The sequence below is a fragment of the Neopsephotus bourkii genome, unplaced genomic scaffold (genome assembly GCF_033783945.1).
Source record: "Neopsephotus bourkii isolate Nb327-2 ecotype Australia unplaced genomic scaffold, CSIRO-AGI_Nbou_v1 NB_168, whole genome shotgun sequence".
NCBI lineage: Eukaryota > Metazoa > Chordata > Aves > Psittaciformes > Psittacidae > Neopsephotus > Neopsephotus bourkii.
The window spans coordinates 2,612,548-2,628,637 of record NW_026900684.1 but is presented as its reverse complement, the minus strand read 5'-3'; the positions used below and the strand labels follow the sequence as shown (position 1 = coordinate 2,628,637).

At 35.1% G+C, this 16,090-nt stretch overlaps 1 protein-coding gene across 4 annotated transcripts in view; it reads right to left on the bottom strand.

The window, feature by feature from the left end:
- Positions 1-963: 963 nt before the first annotated feature.
- Positions 964-16,090, bottom strand: part of MICU3 (mitochondrial calcium uptake family member 3) — a 53,886-nt gene continuing 38,759 nt past the window's right edge. For 2 of the 4 annotated variants that reach the window (XM_061370975.1, XM_061370957.1), the window contains exons 11-14: positions 14,523-14,694; positions 12,242-12,350; positions 11,153-11,310; positions 964-3,348 (exon numbers count right to left, since the gene is read on the bottom strand). In XM_061370975.1, coding sequence (XP_061226959.1) covers positions 3,238-3,348; positions 11,153-11,310; positions 12,242-12,350; positions 14,523-14,694 — 550 coding nt within the window. In that variant the 3' untranslated portion in view covers positions 964-3,237. Of the gene's footprint in view, positions 3,349-3,558; positions 3,703-8,056; positions 8,132-11,152; positions 11,311-12,241; positions 12,351-14,522; positions 14,695-16,090 lie in introns of all 4 variants that reach the window. The other 2 variants (XR_009728072.1, XM_061370964.1) reach the window with 2 other exon arrangements.

Below are 16,090 nucleotides of genomic sequence, written 5' to 3'. Positions count from 1 at the left end.
GGAGTCCTTCTGCTAGAAACTGTCTTCAGAATGTCCTCGGTGAGACAGGAGTGCGAGACATCATTATGTAAATAATATTAAGTGAAATCAAAGTGAAAAATTCCTCTCTCCTTTTCTTTTTTTTTCCATTTCAATGCATCCTTATCTTGATATTTACATGAAGAAACCATGTAACTATAAGAACCCAGCAGTATGACCAATAATATGCTGCAAGTCACTGTTAAATAATGTTTTTTTTTTCCTCAGGTTAATAAATTTCTATGTCCTACAACACAAGAATCTGCAATGGAAGTAATTTATATTGACTTACTGCCAAAATGTGCAAGAAGGGAAACTGCCATGGTAATCTTAAACACCAGAAGAAGATGAGCAGGGAACAGCCTGCAGTACAGGATATTCTGCCGGAACTAGGAATTCATCAGAGCTCAGGCAAAAGTTGGTATCACAAAGCTACCCAAAGCTCCAGGTTTAATAGCTACCATTTCACTACAATTTACAGCAGGTCTGGGCATCAGCAGGCAGCTCCAAAGCATCCTCTGAATATCTTCTTACCTTATTACAGTTTTCTTAGCTTAACAAGAGCTGGTTTTAAAAAAGCCCTTCATTTATGCAACTTTTAACAGAATTTAGCTGCAGCATACATGTTTTCTCTGCTGCCAGGAATTTGGCAGATTTTGAGGAATGTTTCATTGAGCACAGTGACTGCTGTCTATCTGAGGGGTGCCTCTACAGCAGATGGCATATCCCATCACCCAGCCTTCTTTTCACCTCTGTCCTTGCACTTCCAGCTCTTTTATACCGAATTACATGGCAGAAGAGCAAGGCTGTTTAAATAAGTGACCAAAAGAAGCAAACAAGTCTGTTTTTTTATGATGGTGAGATGCTCTAACTCAAAGCACTTACACATTCATGTTATGCAAAGGTTTTTTAGACAAAAAAATTGAATATAAACTGCAAAGAAAATTAATTTCAAGTGCATTTATTTAGAAATAAACAAGAATACTATATGCACATTCATATTTATATTAAATAACATTATTAAACATGAGAAAAAATACTCTTAAAAACTAATCTGACACTTTCACATTCTATTTTATATTAAGTGACTATAGTTAGGAAATACATATAAAAATGATAAAATTGTCTCAAGCCAGCCACAAAAGCAAAGTGCATTATTGCTTAGAGCAGTGGAGGAGCAAAATGGTGATGGTACTGCTGCTTCCAAGGGGAGGATTGGTGTGCTTGGGCAGTAGTGAATGAAGAGGAAGGATGTGAACCCCTTCAATAACTCCCTAACTTTTCTTCCATTTTTTTGTCCTTCATCACTGAAGTAGCAATCTGGGTTTTGCCTATGCTGACACGAAGCAGTGAGACAGTTCTGCGTACCAAGATGATACATTGAATATAGTTGGTTCCCTAAATCATCACACAGCGATTGCAGCTTATCTGTGTTCTGTTGTATCAATTCAAAACCTTTACCCCAGTTTATTTGATTTTCTTGTTGTCAGTAGTTTAATGACACCAAGGTGGATATTTTGTAAGCAACTAGCATGAAACATTACTTAAAGAAGCACCCTTCAAATGCTTTCTGACCTAGCTTTTTCTCAGATGAAAGACACATGTAGCACATTTTTATTTTCTGAAATGCCCAGTGTGGTATTTCTTAAAACCCACCTTCCTTCTCATTTTAATTTTTTAGCAGAAGTAAATCTTACTATAAATTAAGCACTTCTAAACTTAGCTGCACTTACACAGGTGCTATACGTCCTTTCTATTCACATGATAATCAGATGGTATTTGAGCAACATGCGCACTAAACAGAATTTTGCAAAGTTTGCTTTCATGCATTTTGAGTAATAAAAGATTTAAAACCATTATTTTGGTTGTATTTTAATTATCTGACTCCACTATATATTTGCCTTTCTGATAACAACTTACTGACATTAGTTTTAGTCTGTGTGTATTCAGCTAGAAATACTTCAAGGCACAGATTATTCCTCAATAGGTACAGACTTATTTAACGTCCAGCAAACCTTTTCAAGAAGGATGTAAGAAATAGGTGTTCATTCCTTTGTGGGTTTAATTGATACCACATACAAATAATATTGAAATGAATAAGGAAAAATGCTGCTGGACAGCAAAAAAAACTTTCAAGAATATGAAAAACAAATGTAACAGCATCTTTACCACTGTTTCAGTAACATCTAAGCCTACAGGGCACGAAAGGGCATAGTGGCTACTGCCTGCCTGTAGTCTCCATGACCTTTGTAAAGCCTAATTTGGGTCTAATATTTGATGTGTAATATTCAAATAATATTACTTAGTGTTGCTCTGTACTGTTGCATGCATTCATGTTTTGTTTTGCTTTGCTGTTTGACACAAGCACAAGTTATTATCTATTTTCCAGACACTGCATTCCAGAGTAGCAAATTAGACAGCTGTAATTTCTACTCAGTGCCACTTCATAGAAAAGTGCACTATTCACAAGAAACACATGAAGTTTTACTCTACCAGAAATACAACAGTGAATTTATATGTATGGCAATAAAATTCGTAGTATTACAAAGTGTGTATTACTTAACATGAACATTCTGATTTTTTGACATACTGCTCATAAGACATCTTAAAATCTATACTATGTTTTTAAAAGGATAAGTTACTGAATGTAATAGTAAGACCTGGAGAATCTGAACAGAGTCCATACAGTACCTTTCCTAGGTAAATACCTATCATTCACATTATAACCATAACAGCTTTACTCTTTTTAAAATAATAGCTTCTAAGAGTTTCATTTGTACATTCAACTCGTACACAGCTGTTATGCTACTTAATGCATTCTCATTGCCAATTTTGCACAAACTTTTCATAGTGCTCTTCTGAAAGAAAATTCACAGTCTAAGCTGCTGCAGTTTCTCTTCATTGCCACATTTGCCTACCCAGGTGTGAAACTTATTTATCTTTTCCTTTAAATTGCAAATTTATCTCAAAATAATAAAAAATATTCAAAACGTTCTTAAGAAAAAGATTTCTGCCAATCGTGATAGTTCATCAATTAAATAAAATACATACTGAAAAAGCAGTTGTAAGAGTTGATGATCACTAGACTTGAGTGGAAAAGAAGTCCTGTGTTTTCTACTGCAGCTGTAAGATTCACGATTCACCTGGGTTAGTTTGTTCTTCATCAGGAATTCATAGAGATAAATAGTTAGCCAGTGCAGATAATCATTCTTTCTTCCTTTATCTCAGCATATCTCGTCTCCGAAACTGCTTCCACAGATCTCTGAGGTGTTCACTGGTTACAGTCATCACGCAAGAGTAATATTCCTTCCAACCGTATTTTGGAGTCTCCTATGAAAAGTGAAAAACGTACAATTGGAAAAAGATATTGTTCATTAAATTCCTTAATACTCCATTAAATTTTACTCAGACTCATACACACTAATGTAGGTTTTAATATTAAAATCATGAAGATCAAATACTTCTATAGCTCAAAAGTACTTCTGTAAAATGAGGGTTATAAATTCATTCACAGGTTAAGTATTCAAAATGCATCCTCACCTCACAGCACACAGTTATCATTCAACAAATAGCCTATTTATATTAAAAGTTGCAAGAAAGGATTTCCTTTTTATTCAGATATGTCCTGCTGTCTCTAGTTTTGTTTCTTGCTTCTTTGTATTGACACTGTACTAAAAAGGTCACCTATAACACCAAAATAAAAAAGCATAGAAAATTACTGTGTTCATGAAACTGAGGCATCAACAGAAGTCAAACACAATATGTATTATTAAACTGGATTACCTTAATCCTAAACTGCATTGTGGTTCAGCACTGTTAATGAATGCCCACTGAGTGGAGAGGAATACTGGCCAAAGGCTGGCCTGGAAGATTCACTGGATGCTATGCTATCCATAGTTATCACTGGATCTCCTTATTTCTTCCACTATTCCTAACTTCACAAGCTTATTTTGATAGTAAGTATCAAAAGATGGAGAGAGACTATTAAAGCAACTAGGGAAAGAAGCTAAGGGAGGAATAGGGATTGCAATTGCTATAGGTAAGTCAGATGCATTTACAAGCAATTTCAATTCCTAAAATGGATTACAATTTAAGTCCATTATCTGGAGGCTTAATTTGGCAGGCAGCTAAACGCTACAAAGCGCTTAGCTTGCTCCCAGCCCCTTCAGTGGGATGGGAGAGAGAACTGGGAAGAAAACCCCACCAGAACAGGAAAAAAATGAACGCTATCTCACCAAAACCAGGTGAGAGATTGTCTGATAGCTTGGTCTGACTGAACTAAGATGTTAGAAATACTGCAATACTGCAGTACAATAAACCTGCCCATTAAGAGACTGAAGCCTATATCCACTTACTCTCATCACTCATATAATTAAAAAACACAGAATATTATAGAGAAGTTGTAAAGATTCAGAAAACAAACTAAACCACAGCAGTATATAATCCAGACTTTACATGAAATATTAGAAACAGTACTTACATGAACACATAATTTCATTGAGATTTATAGTCTTATGAAAAAAAAGCATTACTTGCAAAATGCATTGCATTATTTAACAAAATCACATTCAGTTAATTAAGCAGTGCTTTAGTACATGCATTATTTTTTTTTATGAGAAAGGTTCAGACAAATGTTCATGAAAATCATTAAGAGAAACACTGGAGTATATTAACTGTTTGTCTACTTATTTCTAATGTATGCACTGTTGTATCCACATGTAGTGTACCAAATCCATAGAAAGAATATTTTGTCCACAGTCTGCAATGCTTTCACATTTCACTGGAACATTTTCCTCTCACTGTACACAGGTGTGTTTTTTAAAGTTCTCGGCAGGTTTAGAATGAGAAGTCTGGGTTCTGTAATTTCCAGTTACATTTGTAAGATGAGTCAGTAAGGCATGCCTACCACACACTTCTCACTTCATCAGATTTAAAGACAAAAGCAACAGCCTCTTCAGGTTTGGGGTTTATTTTTAAGATCTTATACCAGATGCATTCAACTACTGTGAACTAGAGAAGTATGGAAATTACAAGCTTTCAAAATAATAACTACATGACAAATTTAATCTCACTTGACTTAATGAAATATTTACAGAAGACAGCAATTTATTATTGAAACATGTCCTGAAATGAGGTTCTGAATCCATGCTTCAGTCTTTCAGGTCTTTCCCAAAATGACATTTCCTTCCTCAATCAGTCCCAAGATACTATTTTTAGCTATTAACTATTATTTTCTAAAAACCTTTAATCAAAAAATTTAGAACCCCCACAAAATTGAGAACATCTAGAAAAGAGATATTTTAATGCAAAAATCTTAAGATTTTGGGGGAATTACTGGGACATACAACTTAATTTCTAGATATATATTTGTGGCGTAATAGTTACTTTAAATACTTCAGAAGTCAACAAAATGAAAATTACTGCAGCTACTGAGCACACAAATAGGACTTTCAGACAGACCTGAATGTCTCCTAAAGTTGGCCACTAGCAGCCTTTTTCAGAAATGAACTCTGAAAGGGCTTTGTTAGAAATTTCCCTTCCATAAAACATTCAAAGTGGAGCTCTCCTCTTTGCTCTGGCAGGAATTTCTCTACTAACACGTTTACTTCTGTTCTCCCTGCAGTGTATGCAAAGGAGCACCTGCTGATGCTGAGTCAGGCTATGTGCTCTGCATGGAGAGCAATGAGGAAAGACAAGCTCTCTGAGAACGCCGCCAGGTGTTTGGACCACACAGAGCTTTGTACAGTTGTTCCCCAAGGAGAGATTTTCATTATTTATTACAAGGGTATAACATGCTTTACACTGTGAAGTAAATTGAGTTAGTTCAATATGGAGATATGTAATGTACAGCACAATCTGCTGTATGTCACTTTTCAGGGTGCAGATTCAAAGTATAGTGTAATCTGTGGTACATATGCCAAGCATCTTAATCTCTCATCAGAGTTCTACGTTTACCACATAAAGTACATCAAAGCCCAATGAGCTGTACATTTATATGGGGAACAAAGTAAATTTAATAGTAATTGTACTGGACCTAACTTTGGGATGCAGGTGCAGCAGGTTTTTGTATTTCATATACATTTATGTTTCTGTGTACATCAAATGGAAATTTAATTACCCAACCAAAATTGTTCAATTTCAAATCTACAACAATTCAATCTTTATTATCTTTTCAATTTATAAACTAAATGGAAAATATTTTTTTTCTAGAGTGATGTAAATCCACTTTCCCTCCACACTGTATGGCAAAGACAGGACTACTTCTGTTCTCCTCCTTAGCAGTAACTAACACCAAATCACCTCACACGTGTTTTGGCTAAAGTTTCCATAGCATTAACTGACACTTTAAAGTTTACAACAAATCTGAAGAAACACTTCAATGGGTTGCCCAAGGAAGTTGTGAATATTCCATCCCTGGCAGTGTTCAAAGCCAGTTGGATGGAGTCTTGAGTGACATAGTTTAGTGTGAGGTGTCTCTGCCCATGGCAGGGGGGTTGGAACTAGATGAACTCAAGGTCCTTTCCAGCCCTAACTATTTTATGATTCTACGTTATGTAACGTTTTGCACAAAATGAAACTCGTAATAGCTAAGAACTGAGTATGTGACTATAACTCATGATAACAGACAAGAAGCAGTTGCTCCAGTGAAGAGCAGTAGCCAACTAATGTGTCAGCAGGGAAGAAAGAATACTATATAAGTCAACAAGGCTTACACTGTATTCTTCATGGCACAGGTAATAGGTATCTGATGCAGACCTACACAAGGAAGCTTAGGTAGAAGAAGCATTTTTCTTAACAGCATCCAGGAGCTCCAGGTGGGAAAAAGAGCAAAATATACAACCAGCGACCTCTACACTATGTCAATGAGGCTCCCTGTAGCCATGTCTGTGCTGTGAGAACTCACCTTGGTTCTCTGCCTCCCAGTGCATAGTGTAGACATACTATTATTTAACTTTGATCTTTTTTTCTTGAGAATGACTTTATACAGAGTGAACAAAATCTGCCTTTATGAATCTCTGCTGTGCATTTTTTTCCCTGTTTACACCATCTCAAAATGTGAATTAATTTATGGCCTGAATTCAGATCTCTGTCAAGCTGTTGATGTATGTAACCTGATGCTTTTACCACAGTTTCTCTTTTTGTCACCAAGCTAATTTTATTAGGCTTGATGACAGTCAAACCCTCCTGGCTCAGGAGCACGAGATGTGCTGACTACCCCATGAGGTCCACTCACACGAGACCACGAGCCATGAGGCCTTGCTTGTCATGGCATACATCTCTTTGTTAGCTCTTAACAGCCTTTGTAGCAACTACTGCAAATATAAACAGGAAAAATTTGCTGGCACCAAAACCTTAAATTGCAAAGGAGCAAACTCTCACTTTATGTGAGAGAAATGTCTACTACCGCATTTCTTCTGCGTCCACCATGTGCCAAACAGTTACAGTTCTGGCTACAGAATATTCACACCCCAGTTTTTACACTGAAACCCTCAGTACAGCCTACTTGTAAGAATAATATTCATGTAGTGGATAGGCAGAAACAGCCATGGTGATGCTGATTTTTGAAAACTGCTGGTATAGCATTAATTGAGCTAAAACCATATTAATGCTTCCAAAAGTCTAAATAAAACTAGAAACAAGTTACTAACAGTCTCTCAAGAAGAAAAATCTGCCTCTGTGGTCTTCACTGCTAAATACTTCTTAGCTACAGGTACCCGAGAAATTACTTATAAAGTGGTCACAGGACAGATGGAAAACAGCAACAGAGACCATGAAAGAATACTTTTCCTTATTTCAAACATAGTACAGAATCGCAGGTGGCTTACAAAACAGTGACAGTGCAAGTCAGTTATTGCCAACTCCAGAACAAAATTCTATTGCTTCAGTCAAAACTATGTGACACTTTGAGCTACTACACTGCTTACACTCAGATAACCTATTCCTGCATTTTGGAATGGGAAACAAAACAGGGACAGTTTAACATTCAGCCATTCCTGCAAGCATGCCAGCACACTCAGACTGGGCGGCTAACACATACCGTCATTTATCTGCTATAGAGTTCCTTCCTCACGCAGGATTTGAAAGTAGTATACCTCTGTATAGGTTTGTAGCCCTGTGGAGCAGAAGATGGAGAAGTGTGCAGATGCAGACAACATGTGAAGGCAGCCAGAGGTAAGCATAAGACAACAGTAACATGAAAATACAAAAAAAATGGCTTTAAGTGATGAATAGCTAGAAGATACAGTATAGTTTGTGCTAGGTAAAACATTTATCATTTAATCATGTTCCAAATAATTCAGTTTAAAATTTGAATTTATAAAGGAAAGGGAATCTTCATATATATTTTTAAATAAAAAAAGACATGAAATCACTGTTTTAAACCAAACATCAGGCAAAAATAAAGCTTTTAATTTCTGCACACTTTAATAAGTTTATGGCAATACTCTGATTGACCGCTTGATGGCAGCTTAATATATTAGTTTGTTTCAAACTACTAAAATCAAAAGGTTTCAGATTATAATACAATATTCCAGAAAAGAAGAAATTTAATTTGATAAACTCTTTAAGACATTTTCATATCCCAAATCATAGCTAAAATATGAGTGTTTATTATGTTCCTATAAGGGGTAGTACCTGATCTCAGGTCTATGGCTGAGCTTTCAAAAAGGACCCTTCAGAATTCCAGTTTCATTGGACTTGTGCAAAACTTTGCTCTTAAATACATTTGCTGTAGTCAGATTATATAACTACAAAATACATGGCCCTAGTAACCAAGCTCCAGTTTCTTCTGGGAAAACATTTCAGTAAAACAACTTTTTTAAAAAGTTGAATTACTAAGTATAAGATGGTAATTTTAAAATCATACTTCAAATTATAGGCCTGTTTTAAACTGTTAGTTTTAGATGTTTTTAGAGTGGTAATAAAAGACTACAATGATTTCGGCAGACATTAATTGTAAGGTACTTAACATTAAAATTGGGTGTTTACACTTTATAAACAGGCTCCAATTTCTCATGGTAAAAATTTCCATGTTGCTACAAAATACTGCATAGACAGAGGCTATAATGTTCTTTTATCTGTGTAACAGAACTGATCAATCTTAATATGGATTCGAAACACAGTTATTAACAAAAAAAGGTTAATGATTTGTTAGTTTTAATTTGGAACAAGACAACACTTGAGCCACCACAATGGAGGAGTAAGAGCATAAATTTTACTTGTTCTGGCCAAGCTAAATGCTATGCAACTTCTAATGTACAAAGAATAGAAAGTAATTAATGGTGCTTTTCACCAATTTGTTCTGGGCAATAGGTTCTTAGGTGTTTTCTTCTTTTCATTCTAAAGCAAAATTGGGGTTGGAAAGGGGTGTTTATTAAACTGAATATACTAGTAATTAGCATAATTAATTAAATGGAATATACTAGTAATTAGTATAATTGTAGTAATTACACTAATCATACTAATTACACTAATATGATTAGTATATTAAAAATACTGTATTTTTTTAGTATATTAAACTAAGAAAAGGCAAATTTTTGCAGTTTTTACTACTACCCACTCTTGGAAAAATTGCATTTGCGTGACACTTAAAGAAAACCTACTGGAAATTGTTAATTCTTAATTTTGGTACTGTAATTGTCCTGGACTACTAATGATTAGTGAAGGGAATCCATTTTTGTGACTAATCTAACAAATATGCATGTAGGCATGTCTGAATATAACTGAATTACAGGTTATCATCTCCTGTGCAAACCAGGAGATCTCATATCCAACCAAAATTAGACATTTCAGTTATGAAAGAGGGTGCTATTCTTCTGTACATCCTTGGCTATTCTTTACAGTTCTTTTACAGGCCACTGGAATGCTTTATAGTGGCCTATGCAAAAGAAAGACACATGCAAAAGACTGAACAGTGCTGGATGATACAGATTCTTCAGGATTATACCTGATTTCTGTCATGCATTTTGTGAAATAGAAACATGTAATACATTTACAAGAATTACTTAGTAAGCAGACTGTTTTCTTGTTAAATTAAACATACACTGCACACTTACAATTAGTAAACAATTAAAACATACAGCTGAACATCTTGAAACAAGTTACGAAACAATCATCATTCCCACACCATAATAAAAGGAACTGAGGACCAACAAAGAAATAAGTTTGTTACAAATGCACTTTACGTTTGATCATAATATTACAATAACAAGTAGACTATTAGACTCAACACAACTTCACAAAAAGTTCTAAAATTATATTGAAGAAGCTAACTAAAAATGAGTAAAATTATAATACAGAAGTAACATACTGGAATGTGAATTCAAGAAGTATGATAGTGTTTCAGATTTATTTCTAAGTGATTATGTTGTCAGGAACAACACCATTTTACATTTGGTAAAAAAATGTTAACACCTGCCATGTGAAGAAAAGAAAAAGTGACTTTTATTGATCACATTCCAATGAAAAATTTTCTGCTACTACAAAATTCTCCTGTACTACACAGAACCTGAAGATGGCAGCAAGGCCTATACATTCACCTAAAACGTATGATTTAAGAGCTGTTCCCTATGAAAAGTTTCTGCAAGTGACTTCCAGCCCTCAATATATAAGACAGATGGGTAAATTATCAAAAGCATCTTTGAACTAGAATATAGCGTTGTGCAGCAATTGTTTATTTGAAAATTAAAACTATCTTCTGCTGCAACTCTTTTCGACAGTCATTATCAACACTTGGTACTTTAAATAATGTTTTAGAAGAGGCTACCCTTTAAATAAACTGCCAGAGTTCAAGAGAGACAGACTCTCTTTTCCCTGCAAACAACCCAGTCATTATAGATACCCTTGTCAAAATTCTTAATGTCTATCTATCAATCATACAACACCAAAGAAGCAACAGTATGCAGAGGATTTCCCATTTCCAATTTAGGTCGTGTACTATAAAGGTACTCTATGTATTGCTTCCTAACAAAAAAGTCAAGAATTTAAGAAGGAATTTATCTTATATACTGATCCAGATTTCTATAAAACATATGCCTTTAAACATGCATACTATTTGCAACATACTGGTACTACAGGTGCTAAAGTATATAGCGGAAGTAGTAAAGTCAACTAAGATAACTATAAGAATACTTACCCTAAACCCTCGATTGAGTCTGTCTTTCATAATGCCAATAAATTCTTTGTAACTCAACTGGTCGTCTTTGTCAACATCAAAAATCTTGAACACAGTGTTCACCAAATGTGGTGAAAGCTTCACACCTGTGGCTACATACACAGCACGTTTGAATTCATCTGCATAAAGAGAACATCAGAAGAAAGAACAAAACAGAATTAATTTAATTGTCCTTTGTGACAACATATTATGAAATACAAGTAAACTTGAGTTTTTACATTTAAGCAGTCAAAAAAAAAAGAAAATGTGAAAATTAGGATTGAATTTCAGAGTTCTAAACCAAGTAGTTCTCAACTGATATAAAATGCTGTTTAATTGGTACCAATTATACAAAAGATAAGAGCCCATATACTATGTGTAATAACAAAATTAGAGTATCATAATTAAACTTACGCTACATATATACCAATGGCATCCACTTAATTGCCATCTGAAAACAGAACAGAAATCAGTATAGTCCTTTGGTAAGGCCACATGAAGTAGGATAATGTTTGTGTGACTGTGTCAGGCCCATGAGGATGCCACGTGAAGACAGCACACAAGTCTGACCGGTTTATGTACTGTTCACCTGCACTCCCCAACCATCTTAGCTATTGTTATTAATGATTTTAGTCAGAAGATACCTGCCTAGTTCTTTCAGCACCCACTTACTGGTTTGTTCAAAAATCTGTCTAATCCCTCTTCAGACCGACACCATTTCCTACTACAACATTTGTAGGAGGTCAGGTTCCAGATGCCCACTGTGTAAAGAAATGCTTGAGTTTGCTTCAAACTGATCTCTTATTGGTGTCATCAAGTGTCTCCTAAATCTTACATTGTAGGATGTGGTGACTAACTATTCTGCATTCAGTTTATCCAGGCCTTATATGACTTTGTAAACCTTTATCATACCTCTTATGATATAACTGAGACTTTTCCTTTCAAAGCTGGAGTCCTAGCCTTTTTAGCCATTTACCTGAGACATTAAAAGTACAAACTAGGAATTCCAAAGCATTTTTGTAGTTTTGTCAACAGTTGTGTATCAACAAATTTTTATACGAATATACTTACCCTGACCTATGGAACGACTTGCAAAATTATACATTTGCATCGCAATTGTAAAGTCTTCTAGGTTGTTCAAGAATTGGAAAAATGATCTAAACTCGTCAAATGTGATACCCTAAAAAATGGAAACACAATATGCACCAGAAGAGTTATCAGCAGTGATGACAACTGAATACATAAACCTTGCAGTTACACATGCCTGCCAATGCTGTTAAAAATGCACAGACTTTCTTTAGGAGCTGTTATTTGTAGCAATCCAAGATGCCAGCTTAAATGAATCACTGCTTGGCATCTAGTTAGCAAAAGGAGAAACCATCCTGTGAGCAGGCAGCATGCCATTTGAACATTTTAATATGACTGCACTACGCCAAATAATCCTCGTGTTGCTTTAGAGGCTTCTACATATAGCACCACGGAAGATTAACATCGCCAACTGTGAGAGTAGCTGCCTATTACTTCACAGGCTAGACTAATTTTTCTTCTAAATGGAATCCCTAGTTTTTATTAGTATTGCAGCATATCAGTGCAACAAAATAGAGCACATATTTTATAATTTTCAAATTATAATGTTTTTACAAGTGTAAAAAAGTGCAAATATATGAACAACGCCTCCATGGCAGTAAGATGCAAAGTCCCATTCTCAAAAGTCTGGGAATTTACTTTTTCCACTGTACTGACAATGTGTTTACCAAGCCAGTGATAAGAAGCTACGAAAAATGGCAACATCTTTTTTCACTTATGGGAGGTATAGCGTATGACATATTGATGTATGTTACTGGTCAAGTGCCAGGGTATTCCCAGAATGCAGCATAAGCAAACCTGTAATGGTGTGTCACAGCTTTCTGGTGGAAGTATTCCTTGGTCCCACAAGAGATCAAAAAGAGGAAACTACTGTGGAAGGCTTGCCATCAGAATAGTGGCATTGGAAGACATAACAGATGAACTTCCAAGACTACTTCCCTGGTTTAAAAGACAAGTGTCTATATTTATATTTACTTATTCAACTTTTGCCATTCAAAGTATTTCTGTACACCTATGACTCTAATTTTTCAGTTGCCTAAGATGTCATTGCTATACAAGTCCCAAAACATATTTTTTCCAGATTCCCATATATATGGAAATCTTCATTCCACCCTAAACAAAACAAAAAAAAAACAAACCATATCTGCAAATCACGCAAAAAGAGTTTTATACCACTTCTGGTGCACTGTCTTGGCTTTGAATATTGAATGCTGCACAGATCTTTTACAGGTCCCAATCTTACCACTTCATCTTAAATCTGGTGCTTTCCCTTTCTATTCCCCAGCTACATTCACCCTCTCAGTGGACCTACTTGCTGTTCAATCACAACAAGAATAAGAAAATCCAGCTACTTGAACAGAAAGCTGTTTATTTTTGAGGTATGCTTCTACCAGGTCAGCTGACTGAACTTACTTCCTCTGTAGACTGAAATTACAATGGAATTCCTCAGGGAAAAAAAGAAAAACCAACCAAACAAAACACAACCCAAAACCAAACCAAAACTGTACAAACTGATTTTTACTTTTCTTCACAAGCTCTGCTGTCAATGCTACTAAAATATATAGCTATTCAAAGAGTTACATTTCTAGGAAACATCAATCTTTCCAACACAAACAAAAGGAGTATATCCAAAACATCCTGTATTTGAAGGGCTACTTTTAACATTATCCTACTGATTACCATTGATACATAGTTGCCACTGCTTTTCTCTCAGGTATACATCCGACAACACACTGGTTGTTAAACGAAGGAACTCATGACCTTTACTGTTTTTATTATCTTTTCTCTCTTCAGCAATTAGTAAGAACTACATACCCATCAACAATTATATAGCTGTGATCCATTATTAAGACTATAAAACAACTAGACAAAGAATGTCAATTATTTCTGAAGAGGTGTTATTCCAGTGGCCGTGCAAAACAGAAGAAAAAAATAACCCCTCATTGCTAAAAAATGCTTCTTTTTCAAGTCTTATGGTTCCTCCTGCTTAAACTGAATATTCATGTAATACAGAGCTTTGTTACCTAAACTTCAAAAACATTACTACCTAAACCCTATGGAACATAATTCTCTGCTATTTACTCTTCTACATTTTATTCAGGATGCAATCTGAAAAACATGAGACAGTTTATGATCATAATAAAATCCTGGTGCCAATTAATTTAGTGACAGAATCACATTCAGTCCAACAAGGCTATGTTTTCCTGTAAATGACACTGGGACTGGGTGCTGTGGCCCACTGCTGTCCTTGTAGCTAAACAATTACCTTTTCTTCAGGAATCCTGCAGCGCATGTTTTCCAGGTAACTTGATGTATTTTCCACATTTGTATACCTCAAAAGAATATGGGCAAAGTCCTCCTCACTAATGGTGTTCATCCCGTTAGAGTAGGAAAGGAATTCTATCTCTAGAACTTCCGTCTGTAGGTTATCCATAAATCTGTAAGCACAAACATAAATATGAGGAAGTAGTAGTACCTTAGATTTGTACTATTCATGTGCTTTCAATCTAACCTTTTTTTTTTTTTTAATTTTTCACTCTTCTTACAATATTTCTTTAAATTCTTCTGATTAACAACAGATTTAGTATATTCTGGACACCAAAACTGGGTTAAGTATAAAAACAGCTACACATAAACAGGAAATATAACTTCCCTTATTCTGCTTGATGTTCTAGTTATAAAGCCCAAGGATGGAATTAGCTCTCTAGTCACAGTACTGCACTGGGAGCTTATCTGACTGTCAACCTGTAACTTCCTTGTTAAGAGATTCACAAAGGTTCCCATCCTGTAGACATTGTCTGCAACACTCCTTACCAATACATAACTTGACTTCCAGGAACTACAAAGAGTTAAAATCAAAAGGATGTCTCAGCAAAAATATAAGCGCAAGGTAAACATACAACAGTATTTCCCTCACCAATCTATAGTTTAATGATTTTTCTGAGCTAGTAAAGCAGCACTGAATCAAACTTGATAGCTCCCTCTTTTACACTAGAATGCATCTCCTAGGTTTTTACCTTTTTAGCATTCACAACATCTTAGAGCAATAGATGGATATTTTAACTAGATGCCTTTTGAAAAAGTACCATCTTTTCTGGTGGTTGTTTTGAACTTGCATCACGATTTCACTTAATGACACAGTTTTTAATATTATGTGAAATACTGAATACTTTTGATAACATAATTTTAATTATTTTACAAACATCTGATTGATTAGAATGCACAGTTAAGTGACAGCTATAAAGACAATAGGTATTGGGAGTATTTACTAATATTTAAGTAAATACAGTATCCATCAATTACACAGAAACAGTTTTATGGCTTTGTTTTTATGGCACTCTCCCTATATTTTTAAACTGTTTTAACTGGTGTAATAATTAAGCCGATAGCTTCCACTGTGTTTTCACTTCTTCCCAAAGGAGGTTGTTCTAAGGTGCCTACACACTCAGAAAAATCCTCACATTTATACATGTCCCTAAGACTAGAGATGCACACAAAGTTTTTTTCAAAGCACTGAAAAACAGGGGAAGAAAATTAATGAAAATTTACGAAGAGTTCCTGTATACAATAAAGACAGGCTGAAGTACAATCTTTTGACCCCAAACCAACTATGTACATGAGTGCTAAACAAATCTGCAAATGTGGCAGCAGCAGTAGTACAGGATTTTTTCTGTTGGTAGACTTACTGATTTATTTTGTTCTTTGCACATATAATACACACACAAAGGGAACATAAACTTCATGCATGTCTGAGTAATATAATACAGTATAGTAATATAATACATACTAATTAGACCAAGTAGGCAAGTGTAGTTTACAGGAATTGATAAAGTT